The 23,791-nt window shown below is 45.8% G+C and overlaps 1 protein-coding gene across 6 annotated transcripts in view; it reads left to right on the forward strand.

The window, feature by feature from the left end:
* The first annotated feature begins 8,211 nt into the window (after window positions 1–8,211).
* The window catches only part of DTYMK (deoxythymidylate kinase), a 28,608-nt gene continuing 13,028 nt past the window's right edge, over window positions 8,212–23,791 (forward strand). For 2 of the 6 annotated variants that reach the window (XM_038748830.1, XM_038748827.1), the window contains exons 1-4: window positions 8,244–8,437; window positions 15,177–15,285; window positions 17,654–17,744; window positions 21,972–22,175. In XM_038748830.1, the coding sequence (XP_038604758.1) occupies window positions 8,305–8,437; window positions 15,177–15,285; window positions 17,654–17,744; window positions 21,972–22,175 (537 nt within the window). In that variant the 5' untranslated portion in view covers window positions 8,244–8,304. Of the gene's footprint in view, window positions 8,438–15,176; window positions 15,286–17,653; window positions 17,745–21,971; window positions 22,176–23,791 lie in introns of all 6 variants that reach the window. The other 4 variants (XM_038748828.1, XM_038748829.1, XM_038748831.1 and 1 more) reach the window with 4 other exon arrangements.

Raw genomic sequence — 23,791 nt, forward strand, 5'->3', positions numbered from 1 at the left:
CGCACTCACTGTTCATGAGCAGCGCCTTCTGATTGGACGCCTGGCTGTTCCAGGGCGCCGATGGGGGCGCTCTCCTCCTCCCCCGCGCCCTCGCGATAGGAGGGGGAGGGGTCTGCTACTCGTTTGGGGCCAATGTCTCGTTCACTATTCATAAGCAGCGCCTTCTGATTGGACGCCGCGCACTCACTATTCATGAGCAGCGCCCTCTGATTGGACGCCTCGCTCCAAGGCGCCGACGGGGGCGGTCGTTCACTATTCATGAGCAACGGTTTCTGATTGGACGCCTCGCTCATCCTGGGCGCCGATGGGGGCATTCTCCTCCTTCTCCCTGCCCTCGCGATGGGGGGGAGGGGGTCTGCTACTCGTTCAGGGCCAACGTCTCGTTCACTATTCATAAGCAGCGACTTCTGATTGGACGCTGCACACTCACTATTCATGAGCAGCGCCCTCTGATTGGATGCCTCGCTCCAGGGCGCCGACGGGGGCGCCCTCTCACTATTCATGAGCAGCGCCTTCTGATTGGACGCCTCGCTCCTCCAGGGCGCCAATGGGGGCGCTTTCCTCCTCCTCCCCGCCCTCGTGATGGGGGGGGGGGAGGGAGTCTGCTACTCATTCGGGGCCACCGTCTAGTTCACTATTCATAAGCAGCGCCTTCTGATTGGACGCTGTACATTCACTATTCATGAAAAGCGCCCTCTGATTGGACGCCTCTCTCTAGGGCGCCGACGGGGGGGCCGCTCGTTCACTATTCATGAGAAGCGCCTTCTGATAGGACGCAGTGCACTCACTATTCATGAGCAGCGCCCTCTGATTGGACGCCGCGCACTCACTATTTATGAGCAGCGCCCTCTGATTGGACGCCGCGCACTCACTATTCATGAGCAGCGCCCTCTGATTGGGCGCCTCGCTCCTCCAGGGCGCCGATCGAGTTGTTCTTCTCCCCCGCCCTCGCGATGGGTGGTGTGGGAGGGGAATAAGAGAGGGAGAGAGAGTGAGTGTGTGTTTAGATAGATATTCATTCATTGAATCGTATTTATTGAGCGCCTACTGTGCGCAGAACACTGTACTAAGCGCTTGGGAAGGACAAGTCGTTAGCATATAGAGACGGTCCCTACCCAACAACGGGCTCACAGTCTAGAAGGGGGAGACAGACAACAAAACAAAACATGGAGACAGGTGTCAAAATCGTCAGAATAGAATTAAAGCTATAAGATGGATATAGATATCTATATATAATAATAATAATAATAATGGCATTTGTTAAGCGCTTACTACGTGCAAAGCACTGTTCTAAGCGCTGGGGAGGTTACAAGGTGATCAGGTTGCCCCACGTGGGGCTCACAGTCTTCATCCCCATTTTCCAGATGAGGGAACTGAGGCCCAGAGAAGTGAAGTGACTTGCCCAAAGTCACACAGCTGACAAATGGCGGAGTCGGGATTTGAACCCGTGACCTCTGACTCCCAAGCCCGGGCTCCTTCCACTGAGCCATATCATCTATATACAGATATAGATGAGATATAGATTGATAGATTTATGAACTATGAATCCCGGCTCCACCACATGTCTGTTGTGTGACCTTGGGTAAGTCACTTAACTTCTCTGAGCCTCAGTTACCTCATCTGTTAAAATGGGGATTAAGACTGTGAGCCCTCCGTGGGACAACCTGATCACCCTGTATCCCCCCCAGCGCTTAGAACAGTGCTTTGCACATAGTAAGCGCTTAGTAAATGCTATCATTATTATTATTGTTATTATTTATAGATACATAGATTTATAGATATATATCTATATCTATCTAGATTGATATAGATATATATCAATCTACATAGATTTATAGATATATATCTATATCTATCTAGATTGATATATATCTACCTAGATAGATATAGATGATTATATATAGCTACATATATATCTAGATATCTATATCTAGATAGGTAGATATATCTATCTAAATATAGATATATTTAGATATACATATATATGTATATATCTATCTAGATATAGATATATATCTATCTAGATAGATATGTTAGATAGATATAGAGGGAGGACCCATAGGGGCTCTCCCTGAGCACCTCAGCCATGGGCCCTGGCTCTGGGCAGGGGCCTAGTGTAGACGGTCTTTCATTCATTCATTCATTCATTCATTCATTCATTCAATTGTATTTATTGAGCGCTTACTGTGGGCAGAGCACTGTACTAAGCGCTTGGGAAGGACAAGTCGGCAACAGATAGAGGCAGTCCCTACCCAACAACGGGCTCCCAGTCTAGAAGTTAGACTGTGAGCCCACTGTTGGGTAGGGACTGTCTCTATCTCAATCAATCAATCAATCAATCAGTCGTATTTATTGAGCGCTTACTGTGTGCAGAGCACTGTACTAAGCGCTTGGGAAGTCCAAGTTGGCAACATGTAGAGACAGTCGCTACCCAACAGTGGGCTCCCGCGCGGGAATGAATGCGTTTTAGGATCTGGGATGTGTTCCAAGGTTACTGGGAATTACCTGCTGACAACAACGAGATCCTAGCCTATAATTTCAGTTAAGACTGGCTCAGGAACCCAGTATGTTTGTCTACCCTTTTCTCAGATAACATGGGGAATGTCCTTTTTTTAAAAAAAAAAATTGATCTTTAGAGATGGAATATCTTTTAGACTGTGAGCCCACTATTGGGTAGGGAGTGTCTCTATATGTTGCCAACTTGTACTTCCCAAGTGCTTAGTAAAGTGCTCTGCACACAGTAAGCGCTCAGTAAATACGATTGATGATGATGTTACAAGGAAAAAGAAAGAAGGTTTTGACAACAAAGTAAAAATTAGAAGCCATTCATCTGGAGGAGGATTAATAACACCTAGAACAGTGCTTTGCACATAGTAAGCGCTTAATAAATGCCATTATATAAAAAAAAGGCCAAAAGAAAGTTGGTCTGGAACTTGGGGCACAGACACGTACCCTCAGACTGGAAAAAGAGCAGGTATGATTAGGTTGTAGGCTCTTTGAGGGCAGGCGCTGTGTCTCATATTCCTCAGATTTGTTTCCTGGGTGTAACAGATATTCAATCATGGTGATGATGATCTAGAAAAATGCAATGTTGGAATTAAAAAATGCCCACCACAACTCCAAAGCAAGAGTTTGGAGGACACTCTGTGGTTTATGGAATGTTATAAAAGGACCATAGTTGAAGTGAAACACTGAACTCTGAAATCAACCCTGCAGTTTTAAGTGACGCTTTGCCTAGAATTTGGATGTGATGAAACTGAAGATGAAGCTTTTGAAGAAGGTTTGGTGGCTAACTCTACCCTTCTGATGCAGAAGTGGGCATAAAAGGAGATCAAAGTTTCTCAGCTTGCCTGAGAAGACTTTAGCAGTGAAGGAACAGGTGCACCTTCTAGCTTTCTATGACTGCTGAGGTGTTATCTAGTTATCACTAAATAGCAAGTCAGCGCTTCATAAAGAAAAATGATAAAAAGTTGTTTCTGATTTAATAAATAATAAATAAATAAATTTAATATACCCTCTTCCTCCCTTCAGGGCCCTACTGAGAGCTCACCTCCTCCAGGAGGCCTTCCCAGACTGAGCCCCTTCCTTCCTCTCCCCCTCGTCCCCCCTCCATCCCCCCATCTTACCTCCTTCCCTTCCCCACTGCACCTGTATATATGTATATGTGTTTGTACATATTTATTACTCTATTTATTGATTGATTTTACTTGTACCTGTCTATTCTATTTATTTTATTTTGTTAGTATGTTTGGTTTTGTTCTCTGTCTCCCCCTTCTAGACTGTGAGCCCACTGTTGGGTAGGGACTGTCTCTATATGTTGCCAGCTTGTACTTCCCAAGCGCTTAGTACAGTGCTCTGCACACAGTAAGCGCTCAATAAATACGATTGATTGATTGATTTAAGACGCACTTGAGCAAAGTTAGAACTGTTAGAGATTAGTTTTCAAGAAAACTCTGACAAGTCAATCTAATAGCAGGCAGTGACGCCAGTTCAAATAAACTTCCACTTCTTTTGATGAGGGAAAAAGACCAGAAACCACAAGCTTTTAAGACTAATAATAGCAACTGTTTGGTTATTGCTTATTTTGGTCAGAAAGATGCCACACTGAAAGCTGAAGCTGTAGAGATTGGTTTTTCCTCAGACTTTGTCCCATCATTCACATGCCATTGGCTTAGTACTGAGCACTTAGTACAGTGCTCTTCCCACGTAATTTCCCACGTAATATGCTTTGCACATAGTAAGCGCTTAACAAATGCCATTATTATTATTATTATTAATATACTTCCTCCACCTTGGGTCAAGGAATAATAGGAGCTATAATAGAATACAGTGTTTTGTGCACAGTAAGTGCTCCAATACGATTGAATGAATGAATGGTAGTACTAGTGGTGGTAGTAATAATAATTATGGTATTTGTTAAGCACTTACTACGTGCCAGGCACTGTACTAAGCGCTAGGGTGGATACAAGCAAATCCCATGTCAACCCCCATTTTACAGATGAGGTAACTGAGGTACAGAGAAGTGAAATGATTTGCCCAAGGTCACACAACAGACAAGTGGAAGAGTCAGGATTAGAACCCATGACCTTCTAACTCCCTGGGCCCATGGTCTATCCACTACGTTATGCTGCTTCACAATAGTAATAGTAGTAGTAGGAATTTATTAAGCCTGTGGCTCAGTGGAAAGAGCCCAGGCTTGGGAGTCAGAGGTCGTGGGTTCTAATCCTGGCTCCGCCACTTGTCAGCTGTGTGACTTTGGGCAAGTCACTTCACTTCTCTGGGCCTCAGTTCCCTCATCTGTAAAATGGGGATTAAGACTGTGAGTCCCACGTGGGACAACCTGATCACCTTGTATCACCTTGATCACCTTGGGAAGCAGGGTGGCTCAGTGGAAAGAGCACGGACTTTGGAATCAGAGGTCATGGGTTCGAATATTGGCTCTGCCACTTGTCAGCTGTGTGACTTTGGGCAAGTCACTTAACTTCTCTGGGCCTCAGTTACCTCATCTGTAAAATGGGGATGAAGACTGTAAGCCCCGTGTGGAACAACCTGATCACCTTGTATACCCCCAGCGCTTAGAACAGTGTCTTGCACATAGTAAGTGCTTAATAAGTGCCATTATTATTATTATTGTATCCCCCAGCGCTTAGAACAGTGCTTTGCATATAGCAAGCGCTTAACAAATGCCATTATTACTATTCTTATTATTAGCCTAACAATACACCCAGAAGCGCTTAATACAGTGCTCTGCACACAGTAAACGCTCAATAAAAACGACTGAATGAATGAATTCAGCGGTTTTTTCCAGCCGTTTGCAAAGGAGCGTGATGTAACTCTCTTCCTCCCTTCAAAGCCCTACTGAGAGCTCACCTCCTCCAGGAGGCCTTCCCACACTGAGCCCCCTTTTTCCTCTCCTCCTCCCCATCCCCCCCACCTTACCTCCTTCCCCTCCCCACAGCAACTGTATATATGTTTGTAATAAATAATACATAATGATGGCATTTGTTAAAGCGCTTTGTGCAAAGCACACACATTTATTATTCTATTTATTTTGTTAATGATGTGCATCTGCCTCCCCCTTCTAGACTGTGAGCCCACTGTTGGGTAGGGACCATCTCTAGATGTTGCCAACTTGTCCTTCCCAAGCGCTTAGTACAGTGCTCTGCACACAGCAAGCGCTCAATAAATACGATTGAATGAATGAATGAACATGGGGGCGCTGCGGAGGGAGGGGGCGCGGAGGCGGGAAGGAAAGGGGGACGGCGTGGCTGTTCCCGCTGGGCCCCCTCCCTCCCGCCGCTCCCGCGCCGCGGCCCTCACTGCGCATGCGCCCCGCCTTGCCTGTCCCACGCGTCGCCGGGCTCTACTGCGCACGCTCCCCGCCTTGCCCGTCCCACGCGGCGCCTCAGGCTGGAGCAGCCGCGGCCCCACTGCGCATGCTTTCCCCCCCACGCGGCGCCTCAAGCTGGAGCAGCCGCGGTCCCACTGCGCATGCTCCCCGCCTTGCCTGTCCCACGCGGCGCCTCAGGCTGCAGCAGCCGCGGCCCCACTGCGCATGCTCCCCGCCTTGACTGTCCCGCGCGCCGCCTCACCCTGGAGCAGCCGCAACACTAATAATAATGACGGTATTTGTTACGCGCTTACTATGTGCAAAACACAGTTCTAAGCGCTGGGGGGGATACAAGGTGATCAGGTTGTCCCACGTGGGGCGCACAGTCTTCATCCCCATTTTACAGATGAGGGAACCGAGGCCCAGAGAAGTGATTTGCCCAAAGGCACACAGCTGACAAGTGGCAGAGCTGGGATGTGAACCCATGACCTCTGACTCCAAAGCCCGGGCTCTTTCCACTGAGCCACGCTGCGCACGCTCCCTGCCATTCATTCATTCATTCGGTCGTATTTGTTGAGCGCCTACTGTGTACAGCGCACTGTACTAAACGCTTGGGAAGTACAAGTTGGCAACATTTGGAAACGGTCCCTGGAGAGACCGCAGCCCCACTGCGCACGCGCCCCGCCTTGCATGTTCCACGCGGCACCTCAGGCTGGAGCGGCCACAGCCGCACTGCGCACGCTCCCCGCCTTGCCTGTTCCACGCGGCACCTCAGGCTGGAGCGGCCACAGCCGCACTGCGCACGCTCCCCGCCTTGACTGTCCCGCGCGGCGCCTGAGGCTGGAGCTGCCACGGCCCCACTGCGCAGGCGCCCCGCCTTGCCGGTGCCACGCAACGCCTCAGGCCGGAGTGGCCGCGGCCGCACTGCGCAGGCGCCCCGCCTTGACTGTCCCGCGCGGTGCCTCAGGCTGGAGCAGCCGCGGCCCTACTGCGCAGGCGCTCCGCCACGCCTCAGGCTGGAGTGGCCACGGCCCCACTACGCACGCGCCCCACCTTTCAATCAATCAATCGTATTTATTGATAGTTTACTGTGTGCAGAGCACTGTACTAAGCGCCTGGGAAGTACAAGTTGGCAACATATCGAGACAGTCCCTACCCAACAGTGGGCTCACAGTCTAAAAGGGGGAGACAGAGAACATAACCAAACATACTAACAAAATAAAATAGAATAGATATGTACAAGTAAAATAAATACATAAATAGAGTAATAAATATGTACAAACATATACATATATACAGGTGCTGTCGGGAAGGGAAGGAGGTAAGATGGGGGGATGGAGAGGGGGACGAGGGGGAGAGGAAGGAGGGGGCTCAGTCTGGGAAGGCCTCCTTTCAATCAATCGTATTTATTGAGCGCTTACTGTGTGCAGAGCACTGTACTAAGCGCTTGGGAAGTACAAGTTGGCAACATATAGAGACAGTCCCTACCCAGCAGTGGGCTCACAGTCTAAAAGGGGGAGACAGAGGACAAAACCAAACATATTAACAAAATAAAATAAATAGAATAGATATATACAAGTAAAATAAAAAATAGAGTAATAAATATGTACAAACATATATACATATAAACAGGTGCTGTGGGGAAGGGAAGGAGGTAAGACGAGGGGATGGGCGAGGGGGAGAGGAAGGAGGGGGCTCAGTCTGGGAAGGCCTCCTTTCAATCAATCAATCGTATTGAGCGCTTACTGTGTGCAGAGCACTGTACTAAGCGCTTGGGAAGTATAAGTAGGCAACATATAGAGACAGTCCCTACCCAGCAGTGGGCTCACAGTCTAGAAGGGGGAGACAGAGAACAAAACCAAACATATTAACAAAATAAAATAAATAGAATAGATATATACAAGTAAAATAAATAAATAAATAGAATAATAAATATGTATAAACATATATACATATAAACAGGTGCTGTGGGGAAGGGAAGGGGGTAAGACGGGGGGATGGGCGAGGGGGAGAGGAAGGAGGGGGCTCAGTCTGGGAAGGCCTCCTTTCAATCAATCGTATTTATTGAGCGCTTACTGTGTGTGCAGAGCACCGTACCAAGCGGTTGGGAAGTACAAGTTGGCAACATATAGAGACAGTCCCGACCCAACAGCGGGCTCCCGCGCGGGTCCTGAGGCTGGAGCGACCAGGGCCCCAGTGCGCACGCGCATCGCCTTGCCCGTCCCGCGCGGCGCCCGAGGCTGAAGAGGCCGCGGCCGCACTGCGCAGGCGCGCCGCCTTGCCTGTCCCGCGCGGAGCATGAGGCCGGAGCGGCCGCACTGCGCAGGCGCGCCGCCTTTCCCACGCGGCTCCTGAGGCCGGAGCGGCCCGGGCCGCAGTGCGCAGGCGCCCCGGGCGGCCTTACCGCGCGTGAGGCGGCTGAGGCGGCTGAGGCGGCTGAGGCGGCCGAGGAGGCCGAGGAGGAGGAGGTGGCCATGGCGGCGGGGCGTCGCGGTGCCCTGATCGTGCTGGAGGGCGTGGACCGGGCCGGCAAGAGCACACAGTGCCGGAAGCTGATGGACGCCCTGAGGGATAGCGGGCAGCCCGCCCATCTCCTCACCTTCCCGGGTACGGCCTCAGCTTCTCCACCCGCCACCTCCTTCCCCTCACCACAGCATGCATTCATTCATTCATTCCATCGTATTCATTCATACATTCATTCATTCATTCCATCGTATTCATTCATACATTCATTCATTCATTCCATCGTATTCATTCATACATTCATTCATTCATTCCATCGTATTGATTCATACATTCATGCATTACATCGTGTTCATTCATTCCATCGTATTGATTCATACATTCATTCATTCATTCCATTGTATTTATTGAGCGCTTCCTGTGTGCAGAGCACCGGACTCTCTCCTCCCCCACTCCATCCCCCCCCCCCACCCACCCCGCCTTACCTCCTTCCCCTCACCACAGCATGCATTCATTCATTCATTCCATCGTATTCATTCATACATTCATTCATTCATTCCATCGTATTCATTCATACATTCATTCATTCATTCCATCGTATTCATTCATACATTCATTCATTCATTCCATCGTATTCATTCATACATTCATGCATTCCATTGTATTTATTGAGCGCTTCCTGTGTGCAGAGCACCGGACTCTCTCCTCCCCCACTCCATCCCCCCCGCCTTACCTCCTTCCCCTCACCACAGCATGCATTCATTCATTCATTCCATCGTATTCATTCATTCCATCGTTTTTATTCATACATTCATTCACTCATTCCATCGTATTTATTCATTCAATCGTATTTATTCATTCATTCCATCGTATTCATGCATTCATTCATTCCATCGTATTGATTCATGCATTCATTCATTCATTCCATCGTGTTGATTCATACATTCATTCATTCAATCGTATAGATTCATACATTCATTCATTCAATCGTATAGATTCATACATTCATTCATTCATTCAATCGTATTCATTCATTCCATCGTATTCATTCATTCCATCCGCCCAGCTAGCTCTCTTCCTCCCTTCAAGGCCCTATTGAGAGCTCACCTCCTCCAGGAGGCCTTCCCAGACTGAGCCCCTTCCTTCCTCTCCCCCTCGTCCCCCTCTCCATCCCTCCCTTCTTACCTCCTTCCCTTCCCCACAGCACCTGTATCTATGTATATATGTTTGTACATATTTATTACTCTATTTATTTATTTATTTTACTTGTACATATCTATTCTATTTATTTTATTTTGTTAGTATGTTTGGTTTTGTTCTCTGTCTTCCCCTTTTAGGCTGTGAGCCCACTGTTGGGTAGGGACTGTCTCTGTATTGCCAATTTGTACTTCCCAAGCGCTTAGTACAGTGCTCTGCACATAGTAAGCGCTCAATAAATACGATTGATGATGATCGTATTGATTCATCCATTTATTCCATCTTATTCATTCATTCATTCATTCCATCGTATTTATTCATACATTCATTCATTCATTCAATCGTATTTATTTATTCATTCATTCACTCCATCGTATTTATTCATTCATTCATTCCATCGTATTGATTCATACATTCATTCATTCATTCCATCGTATTTATTGAGCGCTTCCTGTGTGCAGAGCACCGGACTCTCTCCTCCCCCTTTCCATCCCCCCCGCCTTACCTCCTTCCCTTTCCCACAGCACCTGTATATACGTGTATATGTTTGTACGTATTTATTACTCTATTTATTTTATTCTGTTAATATGTTTTGTTCTCTGTCTCTGTCTCCCCCTTCTAGACTGTGAGCCCACTGTTGGGTAGGGATCGTCTCTAGATGTTGCCAACTTGTACTTCCCAAGTGCTTAGTACAGTGCTCTGCACACAGTAAGCGCTCAATAAATACGATTGATTGATTGGACTAACCGCTTGGGAAGGACAAGTCGGCAACATCTAGAGACGGCCCCTACCCAACATTCATTCATTCATTCAGTCCTATTTATTGAGCGCTTACTGCGTGCAGAGCACTGGATTAAGCGCTTGGGAATCAATCAATCAGTCGTATTTATTGAGCGCTCACTGTGTGCAGAGCACTGGACTAAGCGCTTGGGAAGTACAAGTTGGCAACAGATAGAGTCGGACCCTACCCAACAGCGGGCTCACAGTCTAGAAGGGGGAGACGGACAACAAAACATATTAACAAACTAAAATAAATAGAATAAATATGTACAAATAAAATAAATAGAGTAATAAATACGTACAAATATATACAGGTGATGTGGGGAGGGGAAGGAGGTAGGGCGGGGGGGATTCATTCATTCAATTGTATTTATTGAGTGCTTACTGTGTGCAGAGCACTGGACTAAGCGCTTGGGAAGTACAAGTTGGCAACATCTAGAGACGGTCCCTACCCAACAGCGGGCTCACAGACTAGAAGTCTATATACAGCACCTGTATATATGTTTGTACAGATTGATCACTCTATTGATTTTACTCGTACATATTGACTATTCTATTTATTTTATTAATATGTTTTGTTTTTTTGTCCGTCTCCCCCTTCTAGACTGTGAGCCCGCTGTCGGGTAGGGACCGTCTCTAGATGTTGACAGCTTGTCCTTCCCAAGCGCTTAGTCCAGTGCTCTGCACACAGTAAGCGCTTAATAAATACGATTGAATGAATGAATCACCCTCGCCCTACCTCCTTCCCCTCCCCACAGCACGTGTATATATGTTTGTACAGATTGATTATTGATTTTACTCGTACATGTTGACTATTCTATTTACTTTATTTTGTTAATATGTTTTGTTTTGTTGTCTGTCTCCCCCCCCTTCTAGACTGTGAACCCGCTGTTGGGTAGGGACCGTCTCTGTCTGTTGCCAACTTGGACTCAGTCCAGTGCTCTGCACACAGTAAGCGCTCAATAAATACGACTGAATGAATGAATACAACCGCGTGTGCTTGCCACGTCCTCCAGCCCAACCCGGAGGGCCCAGATAATAATAATAATAATAATAATAATAATAATAATAACAACTTTTATTAAGCGCTTACTATGTGCCAAGCACTGTGCTAAGCGCTGGTGAGGGTACAGCGTGGCTCAGTGGAAAGAGCACAGGCTTGAGTAAGATCACGAGTTCAAATCCCAGCTCTGCCAATTGTCAGCCCTGTGACTTCGGGCAAGTCACTCCTCTGAGCCTCAGTTACCTCATCTGGAAAATGGGGATTAAAGACTGTGAGTCCGTCCCATCCCCCCCCCCCGGACAACCTAATCACCTTGTATCTATCCCAGTGCTTAGAACAGTGCTTGGCACATAGTAAACACTTAACAAATGCCATTATTATTATATTCTGTACCCCTAAAGCTATACTATTCTCCTACAGAGACCTCTGCTTTCAGATAATAATAATAATTGTAATAATGATGGCTTTTATTAAGTGCTTACTATGTGCAAAGTACTGTTCTAAGCGCTGGGGAGGGTACAGCGTGGTTCAGTGGAAAGAGCATCCGCTGTTGGGTAGGGTCTGTCTCTATATGTTGCCGACTTGTACTTCCCAAGCGCTTAGTACAGTGCTGTGCCCACAGTAGGCGCTCAATAAATACGATTGAATGAATTGAGTAAGATCGTGGGTTCAAATCCCAGCCCCGCCAATTGTCAGCTGTGTGACTTGGAGCAAGTCACTTCACTTCTCTGGGCCTCAGTTACCTCATCTGTAAAATGGGGATTGACCGTGAGCCCCCCTGTGGGACAACGTGATCACCTTGTATCTACCCCAGCGCTTATAACAGTGCTTGGCGCATAGTAAGCACTCAACAAATGCCATTATTATTATTAAATTCTGTACCCCTAAATCTATACTATTCTCCTACAGAGACCTCCGCTTTCAGATAATAATAATAATTATTATAATAATGGTGGCTTTTATTAAGCACTTACTATGTGCAAAACACTGTGCTAAGCGCTGGGGAGGGTACAGCGCGGCTCAGTGGAAAGAGCACGGGCTTGAGTAAGATCGCGGGTTCAAATCCCAGCTCCACCAATTGTCAGCCGTGTGACTTCGGGCAAGTCACTTCACTTCTCTGGGCCTCAGTTACCTCATCTGGAAAATGGGGATTAAAGACTGTGAGCCCCCCGTGGAACAACCTGATCACCTTGTATCTACCCCAGCGCTTAGAACAGTGCTTGGGACTCAGTAAACACTTAACAAATGCCATTATTATTATTATTATTATATTCTGTACCCCTAAATCTATACTATTCTCCTACAGAGACCTCCGCTTTCTCGACCCCATCCATCTCTCAGCGCATCACACCCCAGCTAGCCTCCATACCCACTCTACCCACTCTTGAGGACCAAACAGATGCTCTCAACACCACCCTCTCTACTCAACTCATTCACTCCCTTATCCCTTTGTTGCTCTCGCACCATCATCCTCATCATCATCAATCGTATCTATTGAGCACTTACTGTGTGCAGAGCACTGTACTAAGCGCTTGGGAAGTACAAATTGGCAACATATAGAGACAGTCCCTGCCCAACAGTGGGCTCACAGTCTAAAAGGGGGAGACAGAGAACAAAACCAAACATACTAACAAAATAAAATAAATAGAATAGATATGTACAAGTAAAATAAATAAATAAATAAACCACTAAACCACAGCCCTGGATCACCTCCGCTCTCGGGCTCCTTCACTCTTACACTTGAGCCGCAGACCGCTGCTGGTGGAAATCAAAACATCAGGCTGACCTTGTCCACTTCAAGTTTGTCCTAGCTCTGCCCGGCAAAAGTATTTCTCTTCCCTTATTGACACCCACGCCCAACACTGACTCCGTCCTTTCCTGGTTCTCCTCTTATCTCTCTGGCCGTTGGTTCTCAGTCTCCTTTGCGGACTTATCCTCCCCCTCCCATCCCCTAAGTGCTGGGGAACCTCAAGGTTCAGTGCTCAGTCCCCTTCTGTTCTCCATCTACACTCACTGCCTTGGAGAACTCATTCGCTCCCACGGCTTCAACTATCATCTCTACGCAGATGACATCCAGTGTCTACCCAGTGGCTACCAATCAATCCAGCGGCTACCAATCAATCTGCGCCTCAGGCAGAAACTCCTCACCCTGGGCTTCAAGGCTGTCCATCCCCTCGCCCCCTCCTACCTCACCTCCCTTCTGTCCTTCTCCAGCCCACCCTGCACCCTCCACTCCTCCGCGGCTAATCTCCTCCCCGTACCTCGCTCTCGCCCATCCCGCCATCGACCCCCGACCCACGTCCTCCCCCGGGCCTGGAATGCCCTCCCTCCGCCCATCCGCCAAGCTAGCTCTCTTCCTCCCTTCAAGGCCCTAATGAGAGCTCACCTCCTCCAGGAGGCCTTCCCAGACTGAGCCCCTTCCTTCCTCTCCCCCTCGTTCCCCCTCCATCCCACCATCTTACCTCCTTCTCTTCCCCACAGCACCTGTATATATGTTTGTACATATTTATGACTCTATTTATTTATTTATTTTGCTTGTACATATCTATTCTATTTATTTTATTTTGTTAGTATGTTTGGTTTTGTTCTCTGTCTCCCCCTTTTAGACTGTGAGCCCACTGTTGGGTAGGGACTGTCTCTATATGTTGCCAACCTGTACTTCCCAAGCACTTAGTACAGTGCTCTGCACACAGTAAGCGCTCAATAAATACGATTGATTGATTGATTGACATCCAAATCTGTATCTCCTCCCCTGATCTCTCTCCCTCCAGGCTCACATCTCCTCCTGCCTTCAGGACATCTCTACTTGGATGTCCCCCTACCACCTCAGACGCAACATGTCCAAGACAGAGCTCCTTATCTTCCCTTCCAGACCCGGTCTTCTGAACTTTCTTGTCACTGTGGACGGCACTACCATCCTTCCCGCCATCCTTGACTCCGCTCTCTCATTCACCCCACGTATCCAATCCGTCACCAAAACCTGCCGGTCTCACCCCCGCGACATTGCCAAGATCCGCCCTTTCCATCCAAACCACTATCTTGCTGGTTACTGAAGACACACCTCCTCCAGGAGGCCTTCTCAGACAAAGCTCCCTTTTCCTCAGGTCCCCCTCCTGCGTCACCTCGACTTTCTCTCTTTGCTCTTCCTCCCCCGCCGCACAGCACTTATGTATATGTGTATATATCCATAACTCTATTAATATTCATGCCCTTTTACTTGTTTTGATGTCTCCCTCCCTCCACTAGAGATTATTGCCGAATTGTACTTTCCAAACAGTACAGTGCTCTCCACACAGTAAGTGCTCAATAAATACGATTGAATGAATGAATGTTGTTGTTAATGTGGAAATAGAAATCTAGGTTACCTTTTTGACAATATAAACCGATGGATTTTTGCTGTTTGTGATCTACTTTCTGAAAGGGCAGCTTCATATTAGGTTTTTAACCATTCTTCAGTTTTGATATATGTTATGTCGAGATTAATATTGCTCAACTGTCATTCTTGTTTTTGTTGAATCTCAAAAAAACTTTTAAATCAATAATAGACAAGGACTTAGTCCTTTAAAGTTATGTTGTACAGTCCCATCCCATAACCACGTAAATATATCTGTAAGGAATACTTTCGATTTATTTATTCTCTTTAATGTGACGTTAGGCAGTTTCCATCTACTATCTTCGAGGGCGTGATTGTGTCGTATTTCTATTGTTACCCAAGCCCCGTGTACAGTATTCTGCCACATATAAGCACTTGAAAACACTGTTGGTAATGAGAATGACTTTGATGACAATGAAGTACTTGAGTCAGTGCAAGGCTTTGAACAGAGACTCATAGGCTGTTTGGAAAATATAAAGCATTTTTCTAGGCAGAAAGTATAATAGTATATGTTATTTTTTTCATTATAGAGCGATCAACAGAAATTGGAAAGTTGCTCAGCTCTTACCTGGAGAAGAAAATCAATCTGGAGGATCACACAGTGCATCTGCTCTTTTCTGCGAACCGCTGGGAACAAGTGTAAAAAAAAACCAAAAACCAGTCAATCTTTTTCTCAAATGTTCAGCTAAGAATCTTGAACCGTTTAATTTCTGAACCAGTTCATCTTGAACCATTAGATTAAACTAATTTTCGTCACAAATTAGCAGCACTTTCCCATCAGTTTGCCAAACTGGGAGGAAAGGGACAAAGGTGCTACTCTGTCCCCAGCTGGTAGCAGCAGTCTGGGAATACATCACGGGGACTCTGGTGTTAGAGAGTGATTCAGTTGCGGCTGAAGTGCTTCCCAAGCGCTTAGTACAGTGCTCTGCACACAGTAAGTGCTCAATAAATACGATTGATTGATTGATTGACTGGGAGCCCTCTATGGGACAGAGACTGTCTGACCTCATCATCATCATCAATCGTATTTATTGAGTGCTTACTATGTGCAGAGCACTGTACTAAGCGCTTGGGAAGTACAAATCATCTTGCAGCTACCCCAGGGCGTAGTACAGTGCCTGGCATATAGTAAACACGTAACAAATACCACAATTATTATTATTACTCTCCCAAGTGCCTAGTCCAGTACTCTTCACATAGTAAGCGCTCAGTAAATATGATCGATTAGAACTCACAGGAAGCTTCTTCAGGTTTGGAGGGCCCCCAGATTCCCAGACTGAATTTGTTCCATTCCAATCTTTTTTTTTTCTTAAATGGTATTTGTTAAGCGCTTACTACGTGTCAGGCGATGTACTAAGCACTAGGGAAGTTAGAAGATAATCAGGTTGGACGCAAGTCCCTGTTCTACGTGGGGCTCCCCATCTTAATCCCCATTTGACAGAAGAGGTAACTGAGGCACAGAGAAGTTAAGTGACTCGCCCAAGGTCATACAGCACACAAGGGGCAGAGCTAGGATTAGAGTCGAGGTCCTGTGCTCTTTCCGCTAAGCCACGCTCTTTCTCCAGTGTGGCCTAATGGAAATCAATCAGTTATATTTGTTGAGCGCTTACTATGTGCAGAGCACTGTTCTAAACTCTTAGGAGAGTACAGTATAGCAAGAGTTGGTAGATAATGTTCCCTGCCCACAGTGACACATTCCAGATGGGATTTTACAGTCTAGAGGAAACCATGAGGAAATCGTCATCAATCGTATTTATTGAGCGCTTACTGTGTGCAGAGCGCTGTACTAAGCGCTTGGGAAGTACAAGTTGGCAACATATAGAGACAGTCCCTACCCAACAGTGGGCTCACAGTCTAAAAGAATAATAATGGCATTTATTTAGCGCTTACTCTGTGCAAAGCACCGTTCTAAGAGCTGGGGAGGTTACAAGGTGATCAGGTTGTCCCACGGGGGGCTCACAGTTTTAATCCCCATTTTTACAGATGAGGGAACTAAGGCACAGAGAAGTGAAGTGACTTGCCCAAAGTCACACAGCTGACAAGTGGTGGAGCCGGCATTTGAACCCACGACCTGTGACTCCAAAGCCCGGCTCCTTCCACTGAGCCACACTGCTTCTCATACAGCAGTAATAGTTTACACATGCTGTTAAGTGCCTTCTCCCTCCTTTAACCTCACTGTTCCCAGCTATGTCTCCTTACCTGCCCTGAGGCTGGGTTGGGGGGAAAGTGGACAAGTCGGGGGATCGTGGGCAGTCATAGGGTGGAGACCAGGGATTGATGCATTTGACCATCAGGAAATCGCAAGCATTTCTTAAATGCTTGTAATAACAGAAGCGTGTCCTGAACATGAGGGAGATTGTGATAATTGAGACGTGGTCCCTGGCCCTCAAAGGCCTACTCTCCCCTCCCACCAGCTCCGCTTTCCAAAGTATCTATTTTGAATCAGTCCTGAAAACTGGGGAGGGAAAGGAGACTTGCTAAATGAAAAGTCACCTGAGTCTGGTAAATTTTTATTATTTTAAATTCAACATATAAATGCGTTTCTGGGTACTTTCTGAAAATCGCTTTATAGGAAAGAGATGAAATGATCAGCTCCTGCTTTTCAATGTACCATCATCAATGTTTATAATGATAATAATGATGGCATTTATTAAGCACTTACTATGTGCAAAGCATCGTTCTAAGTGCTGGGGAGGTTACAGGGTGATCAGGTTATCCCACGGGGGCTCACAGTCTTAATACCCATTTTGCAGATGGGGTAACTGAGGCCCAGAGAAGTGAAGTGACTTGCCCAGAGTCACACAGCTGGCAATTGGCGGAGCCAGGATTTGAACCCATGACCTCTGACTCCAAAGCCCGTGCTCTTTCCACTGAGCCATGCCGCTTCTCCGTTTATCTTTCATAACTAGGTGTAAAGAATATGGGCTTCTTTTTTGTATTAGAAAAGTGGTGATAACTTTAGTATTGGAGAATCATTTTTCTTTCCTATATTTACATTTTTTTTTAGGCCAATGATGAAGGAAAAGTTAAATCAAGGCATCACCCTTGTAGTAGACAGATACGCCTTTTCTGGTGTGGCCTTCACAAGTGCCAAAGAGGTGAGTATTGGGAAACCCTAACCAACTTCTTGCAATTAAGGAAAAAGCAGCGATTTTATGTGTCCATTTAGGAGTGGTTTTAAACATTTGTAATAGTAGCAAAATGACTTTTCCAATAGGAACATTCCACGCCGTGATAAACCCTTTTAAATAATGCTGCCTATGGAGGATGGTGGCTCTTCACATTCCTATTACAAAGCTGATCATTTCTTTCAATCTTTGCTTGCCAATTCATTCTCTTCATTATTTCTCAACGCTCAAGTGGGTGCTTGGTTCCTGAGCTTACACACATCACGTAGATCACGCATGAAAACACAATACCTACCTGATTTGCTAGCCCATTAGACATAAAGATGGAGTAGTAAAGCCTAATGAAAAGACTACGGGAAGAGAGTAGGAAAGAACATTTGTAACCCAGAAGGCCTGTTGTTAAACGTGAGTTTTACTGCTGGCTTGCTGTGTGTCCCTGAGCGAGTCCCCTAACCTCTCTGTTTTTTCATCTCTTAAGAGGAGATGATAATATCCACCTCTCCCTGCCTCAGGGATGTTGTGAGGATAAAATGAGGGCGCCGATGTGAAAGTGCTTTGGATAAAAGTACCCTCCACACAAAAATAATATTATTTCATAAAGGAAAATTTGAAATGAAAGGTTGTCAGTGGTGGTAGCTGTAGGTAGCTCCAGCATTTTTTGAGCACCTCCTTCACTAGATGCTTGTACTAGATGCTTAACAAGTACAGTAGTAATAATAGTAATAATGATGATCTGTGGTATTTGTTAGGCATTTATTAGAGGGCTAAGCGCTGGGGTCGATCAGATACAATCAGATCAAACACAGTCCGTGTCCCACATGAGGTTCACAGCCTGAGGTTGAGGAAGAGCAGGTATTTATCCCAGTTTCACAGATGAGGAAACTGAGGCCCAGAGAATTTAAGTGACTTGTCCAAGTCACCCAACAGGCGGAGCCAGGATTAGAACCATGGTTTCCTGCCTCCCAATCCTTATAGAATAAACACGGGATACGTTCCCTGCACACGGGAGTTTACCCTCTAACGGGAGCTGAGCAAAAAAAAAATACAGCTAGAGTGGTCTTAATAAACTGAGTACACATACATGAGTGCCGACAAGGATTAAAAATAAATTCACATGTGTTAGAGTTGGCAGAAAGTATGACATTCATCATTCATTCAATCGTGTTTATTGAGCGCTTACCGTGTGCAGAGCACTGTAATAACCACTTGCGAAGCACAGGTCGGCAACATATAGAGACGGTCCCCACCCAACAACGGGCTCACAGTCTAGAATAATAATACAACTTTGGTATTTGTTAAGCTCTTTGCCAAAGCCCTATGGAGTAATCACAATAAGGACAATAATCAGATCAAACACAGTCCCTCTCAGTGCAGTCAATGAAAAAGAGAGCATGTGAGTTGAAGATGTGCTTTGGTTGTCACTTCCTGTATCAGTCAATGGCATTTATTGAGCACTTACCATGTGCAGAGCACTTACTAAGCGCTTGGGTGAGTACATGTAACGGTTGGGAGATAAGTTCCCTGTCCTCAAGGAGCTTACAGTCCTCTGCAGCACATTGTAGTGGAAAGGATCTAGTCCCAGCTCTTCATTTTAGTTGCCGAGTGGCTTGGGGCAACTCTTTTCTTAACCTCTTCTTTCCTCCATTTCCCCATCTGCAAAAATGGGGATCATTCAATCAATTGTATTTATTGAGTGCTTACTGTGTGCAGAGCACTGTACTAAGCGCTTGGGAAGTACAAGTTGGCAACGTATAGAGACAGTCCCTACCCAACAGTGGGCTCACAGTCTAAAAGGGGGAGACAGAGAACAAAACCAAACATACTAACAAAATAAAATAAATAGAATAGGTATGTACAAGTAAAATAAATAAATAGAGTAATAAATTTGTACAAACATATATACAGGGATGATAGTGGCTGCCCATCCCCACCTCACAAGGATGTTATGAAGGCAAAAATGGCTTATATAATGTCAAAGTGATTTGGCAATAGAAGCATCATGTAGGAATCAAAGTAGCGTTTTCAGTGGAACTGCAGAAGGCCTAGAAAAGCAGCGTGGCCTAGTGGAGAGAGAACAGGCCTGGGAGTCCGAAGGACCTGGGTTCTAATCCTGCCTCTGCCACTTGTCCGCTGGGTGACCTTGAGCAAGTCACTTCACGTCTCTGTGCTTCTCTTACCTCATCTGTGAAATGGGAATGAAGACTTTTCGTCCCATGTGGGGCAGGGACTGTGCCCAATCTGATTTGCTTGTATCCACCCCAGCGCTTAGTACAGTGCCTGGGACATAGTAAACGCTTAACAAATACCGCAATTATTATTATTTTTGTTGTTATGCTTATATCCCCCTCTCAGTCCAAGGGAAGTTCTGACTGCGATCAAGGTCCAAGTGAGACTAAGAATAAGAACAGGCTAAGGCCAGGACCTCAGTTTGGGAATGGTTGCCATACACTACACTGGTCTCTCTCATATATGTACACATTTATTACTCTATTTCACTTGTACATATTTCCTATTTATTTTGTTAATGATGTGCATCTAGCTTTACTTCTATTTATTCTGATGACTTGACACCTGTCCACGTGTTTTGTTTTGTCGTCCGTCTCCCCCTTCTAGACTGTGAGCCCGCTGTTGGGTAGGGACCGTCTCTTTATGTTGCCAACTTGAACTTCCCAAGCGCTTAGTACGGTGCCCTGCACACAATAAAGCGCTCAATAAATACGATTGAATGAATGAATGAATGAATGAATATAGACACTCCTATGCACTATTGAGAAATACAGACTGGACACAGGGTAACTACTTAACGCCACCCAGATGCAGCCGCACCCTCGTCTCCCCAAACAGAGGGAGGGGCGTCCGAACCCTGCTGTGTTCAGATACAGGCTGGACTAGGCGTTCAGGACACAGCCTATCTTTTAGACTGTGAGCCCACTGTTGGGTAGGGACTGTCTCTATGTGATGCCAATTTGTACTTCCCAAGCGCTTAGTACAGTGCTCTGCACATAGTAAGCGCTCAATAAATACGATTGATTGATTGATTGATTGGCCCCAGTAGGTTCTGCTACACCCAAAGTAAAGGGAGGAACCTCTGCCACCCATATGTACTGAGAGCTCACCTCCTCCAGGAGGCCTTCCCAGACTGAGCCCCCTCCTTCCTCTCCCCCTCCTCTCCCTCCTCCCCACCTTACCTCCTTCCCTTCCCCACAGCACCTGTATATATGTCTATATGTTTGCACGTATTTATTACTCCATTTATTTTACTTGTACATATTTATTCTATTTATTTTATTTTGTTCATATGTTCTGCTTTCTGTTTTGTTCTCTGTCTCCCCCTTCTAGACTGTGAGCCCACTGTTGGGTAGGGACCGTCTCTATATGTCGCCCACTTGTACATCCCAAGTGCTTAGTACAGTGCTCTGCACACAGTAAGCGCCCAATAAATACGATTGATTGATGTAGGGGAGTTGGGTAACTTCATATCACCTCAGTGGCTGGGCCTACTGGCAGAGGGGACCGTCAGAAAATTACTCATCCACCTCCTTGACCTCGATGCCCAAACAAGTGAGATTCAGATACAGCATGCCTTGAGGAAGGGAAACGTTAGAGAAGTAGCGTGGCTTAGTGGAAAGAGCACGGGCTTCGGAGTCAGAAGTCGTGGGTCCTAATCCCCCCTCTGCCACTTGTCAGCTCTGTGACTTAATAAATGTCATTATTATTATTATTATATGTTTGCATATAATTATTACTCTATTTACTTGTACATATCTATTCTATTTACTTTGTTAGTATGTTTGGTTTTGTTCTCTGTCTCCCCCTTCTACACTGTGAGCCCACTGTTGGGTAGGGACCGTCTCTATATGTTGCCAACTTGTACTTCCCAAGCGCTTAGTACAGTGCTCTGCACACAGTAAGCGCTCAGTAAATACGATTGATTGATTTGGACAAGTCATTTAACTTCTCTGTGCCTCAGTTAACTCAGCTATAAAATGGGGATTAAGACTGAGCCCCACTTGGGACAACCTGACAAACTTCTGTCCCCCCCAGCGCTCAGAACATAGTAAGCGCTTAACAAATACCATAGTTATTATTTAGTACTTCCCAGTATGGGCATTCGTGGAGGACATTTTCCAAGTCAGTGGAAGGAATGTTAAACTGAAACTTTTACACTTGTCCTTTTTTTCCCCTCTTCTTTCTTTGGGGGAGAATTTTTCCCTGGATTGGTGTAAGCAACCGGATGTGGGACTCCCCAAACCAGATTTAATCCTGTTCCTTCAGCTGAGGACAGTGGAAGCGGCAACCCGAGGGAGTTTTGGCACCGAGCGGTACGAGAACAATGCCTTCCAGGAGAAAGCACTGCAGTCTTTTCACCATCTGATGAAAGATACGACTCTGAACTGGAAGGTAAGGTGAAGTCTCCCTTGGAAAGTTGATCGTTCAGCTGGTTACAAGCAAGAGAAAAGTTGTAAAGACAAGCCAGCAGGCCTCCATGATGGTGGGATGAGAAGTGGCAAGGCACAGTGGATAGATTAATAGCCTGGGAATCAGAAAGTCATGGGTTCTAATCCTGGCTCTGCCACTTGCCTGCTGTTTGACCCTGGGCAAGTCACTTCACTTTTCTGGGCCTCAGTTTCCTCATCTGGAAAACGGGGATTTAGACTGTGCACCTCAAGTGGGACGGGGCTTGTGCCCAACTTGATTTGCTTGTATCCACCCCAGTGCTTAGTATAGTGCCTGGCACAGAGTTAAGCGCTTAACAAATACCGTCATTATTACTACTATTATTAACTTGTGTTACTGAATAAATTGTTATTGAGTAGATCGTTTCAGCAGCAGGCAGGCTAGCTGGGGGTAAAGCGCTTAACAAATACCGTCATTATTACTACTATTATTAACTTGTGTTACTGAGTAAACTGTTACTGAGTAGATGGTTCCAGCAGCAGGCAGGCTAGCTGGGGGTTGAGCGCTTAACAAATACCGTCATTATTACTACTATTATTAACTTGTGTTACTGAGTAAATTGTTTTTGAGTAGATGGTTCCAGCAGCAGGCAGGCTAGCTGGGGGTTGAGCGCTTAACAAATACCGTCATTATTACTACTATTATTAACTTGTGTTATTGAGTAAATTGTTATGGAGTAGATGGTTTCAGCAGCAGGCAGGCTAGCTGGGGGTTAAGCGCTTAACAAATACCGTCATTATTACTACTATTATTAACTTGTGTTATGGAGTAAATTGTTATTGAGTAGATCGTTTCAGCAGCAGGCAGGCTAGCTGGGGGTTGAGCGCTTAACAAATACCGTCATTATTACTACTATTATTAACTTGTGTTACTGAGTAAATTGTTACTGAGTAGATCGTTTCAGCAGCAGGTAGGCTAGCTGGGGGTTGAGCGCTTAACAAATACCGTCATTATTACTACTATTATTAACTTGTGTTACTGAGTAAATTGTTATTGAGTAGATCGTTTCAGCAGCAGGCAGGCTAGCTGGGGGTTGAGCGCTTAACAAATACCGTCATTATTACTACTATTATTAACTTGTGTTACTGAGTAAATTGTTATTGAGTAGATCGTTTCAGCAGCAGGCAGGCTACCTGGGGGTTGAGCGCTTAACAAATACAGTCATTATTACTACTATTATTAACTTGTGTTATTGAGTAAATTGTTATTGAGTAGATCGCTTCAGCAGCAGGCAGGCTAGCTGGGGGTTGAGCGCTTAACAAATACCATCATTATTACTACTATTATTAACTTGTGTTACTGAGTAAATTGTTATTGAGTAGATGGTTTCAGCAGCAGGCAGGCTAGCTGGGGGTTGAGCGCTTAACAAATACCGTTATTATTACTACTATTATTAACTTGTGTTATTGATTGATTGTTATTGAGTAGATTGTTTCAGCAGCAGGCAGGCTAGCTAGGGGGAAAAGAAAGCATTCTATTTCACATGAAATCTCCTTGTAATAAAGGACTTAATGAAACTTCCTTCAAGTCTCAGCTGCCTTCATTTCAGGCTATCTTTG

The sequence above is a fragment of the Tachyglossus aculeatus genome, chromosome 7 (genome assembly GCF_015852505.1).
Source record: "Tachyglossus aculeatus isolate mTacAcu1 chromosome 7, mTacAcu1.pri, whole genome shotgun sequence".
Lineage (NCBI taxonomy): Eukaryota > Metazoa > Chordata > Mammalia > Monotremata > Tachyglossidae > Tachyglossus > Tachyglossus aculeatus.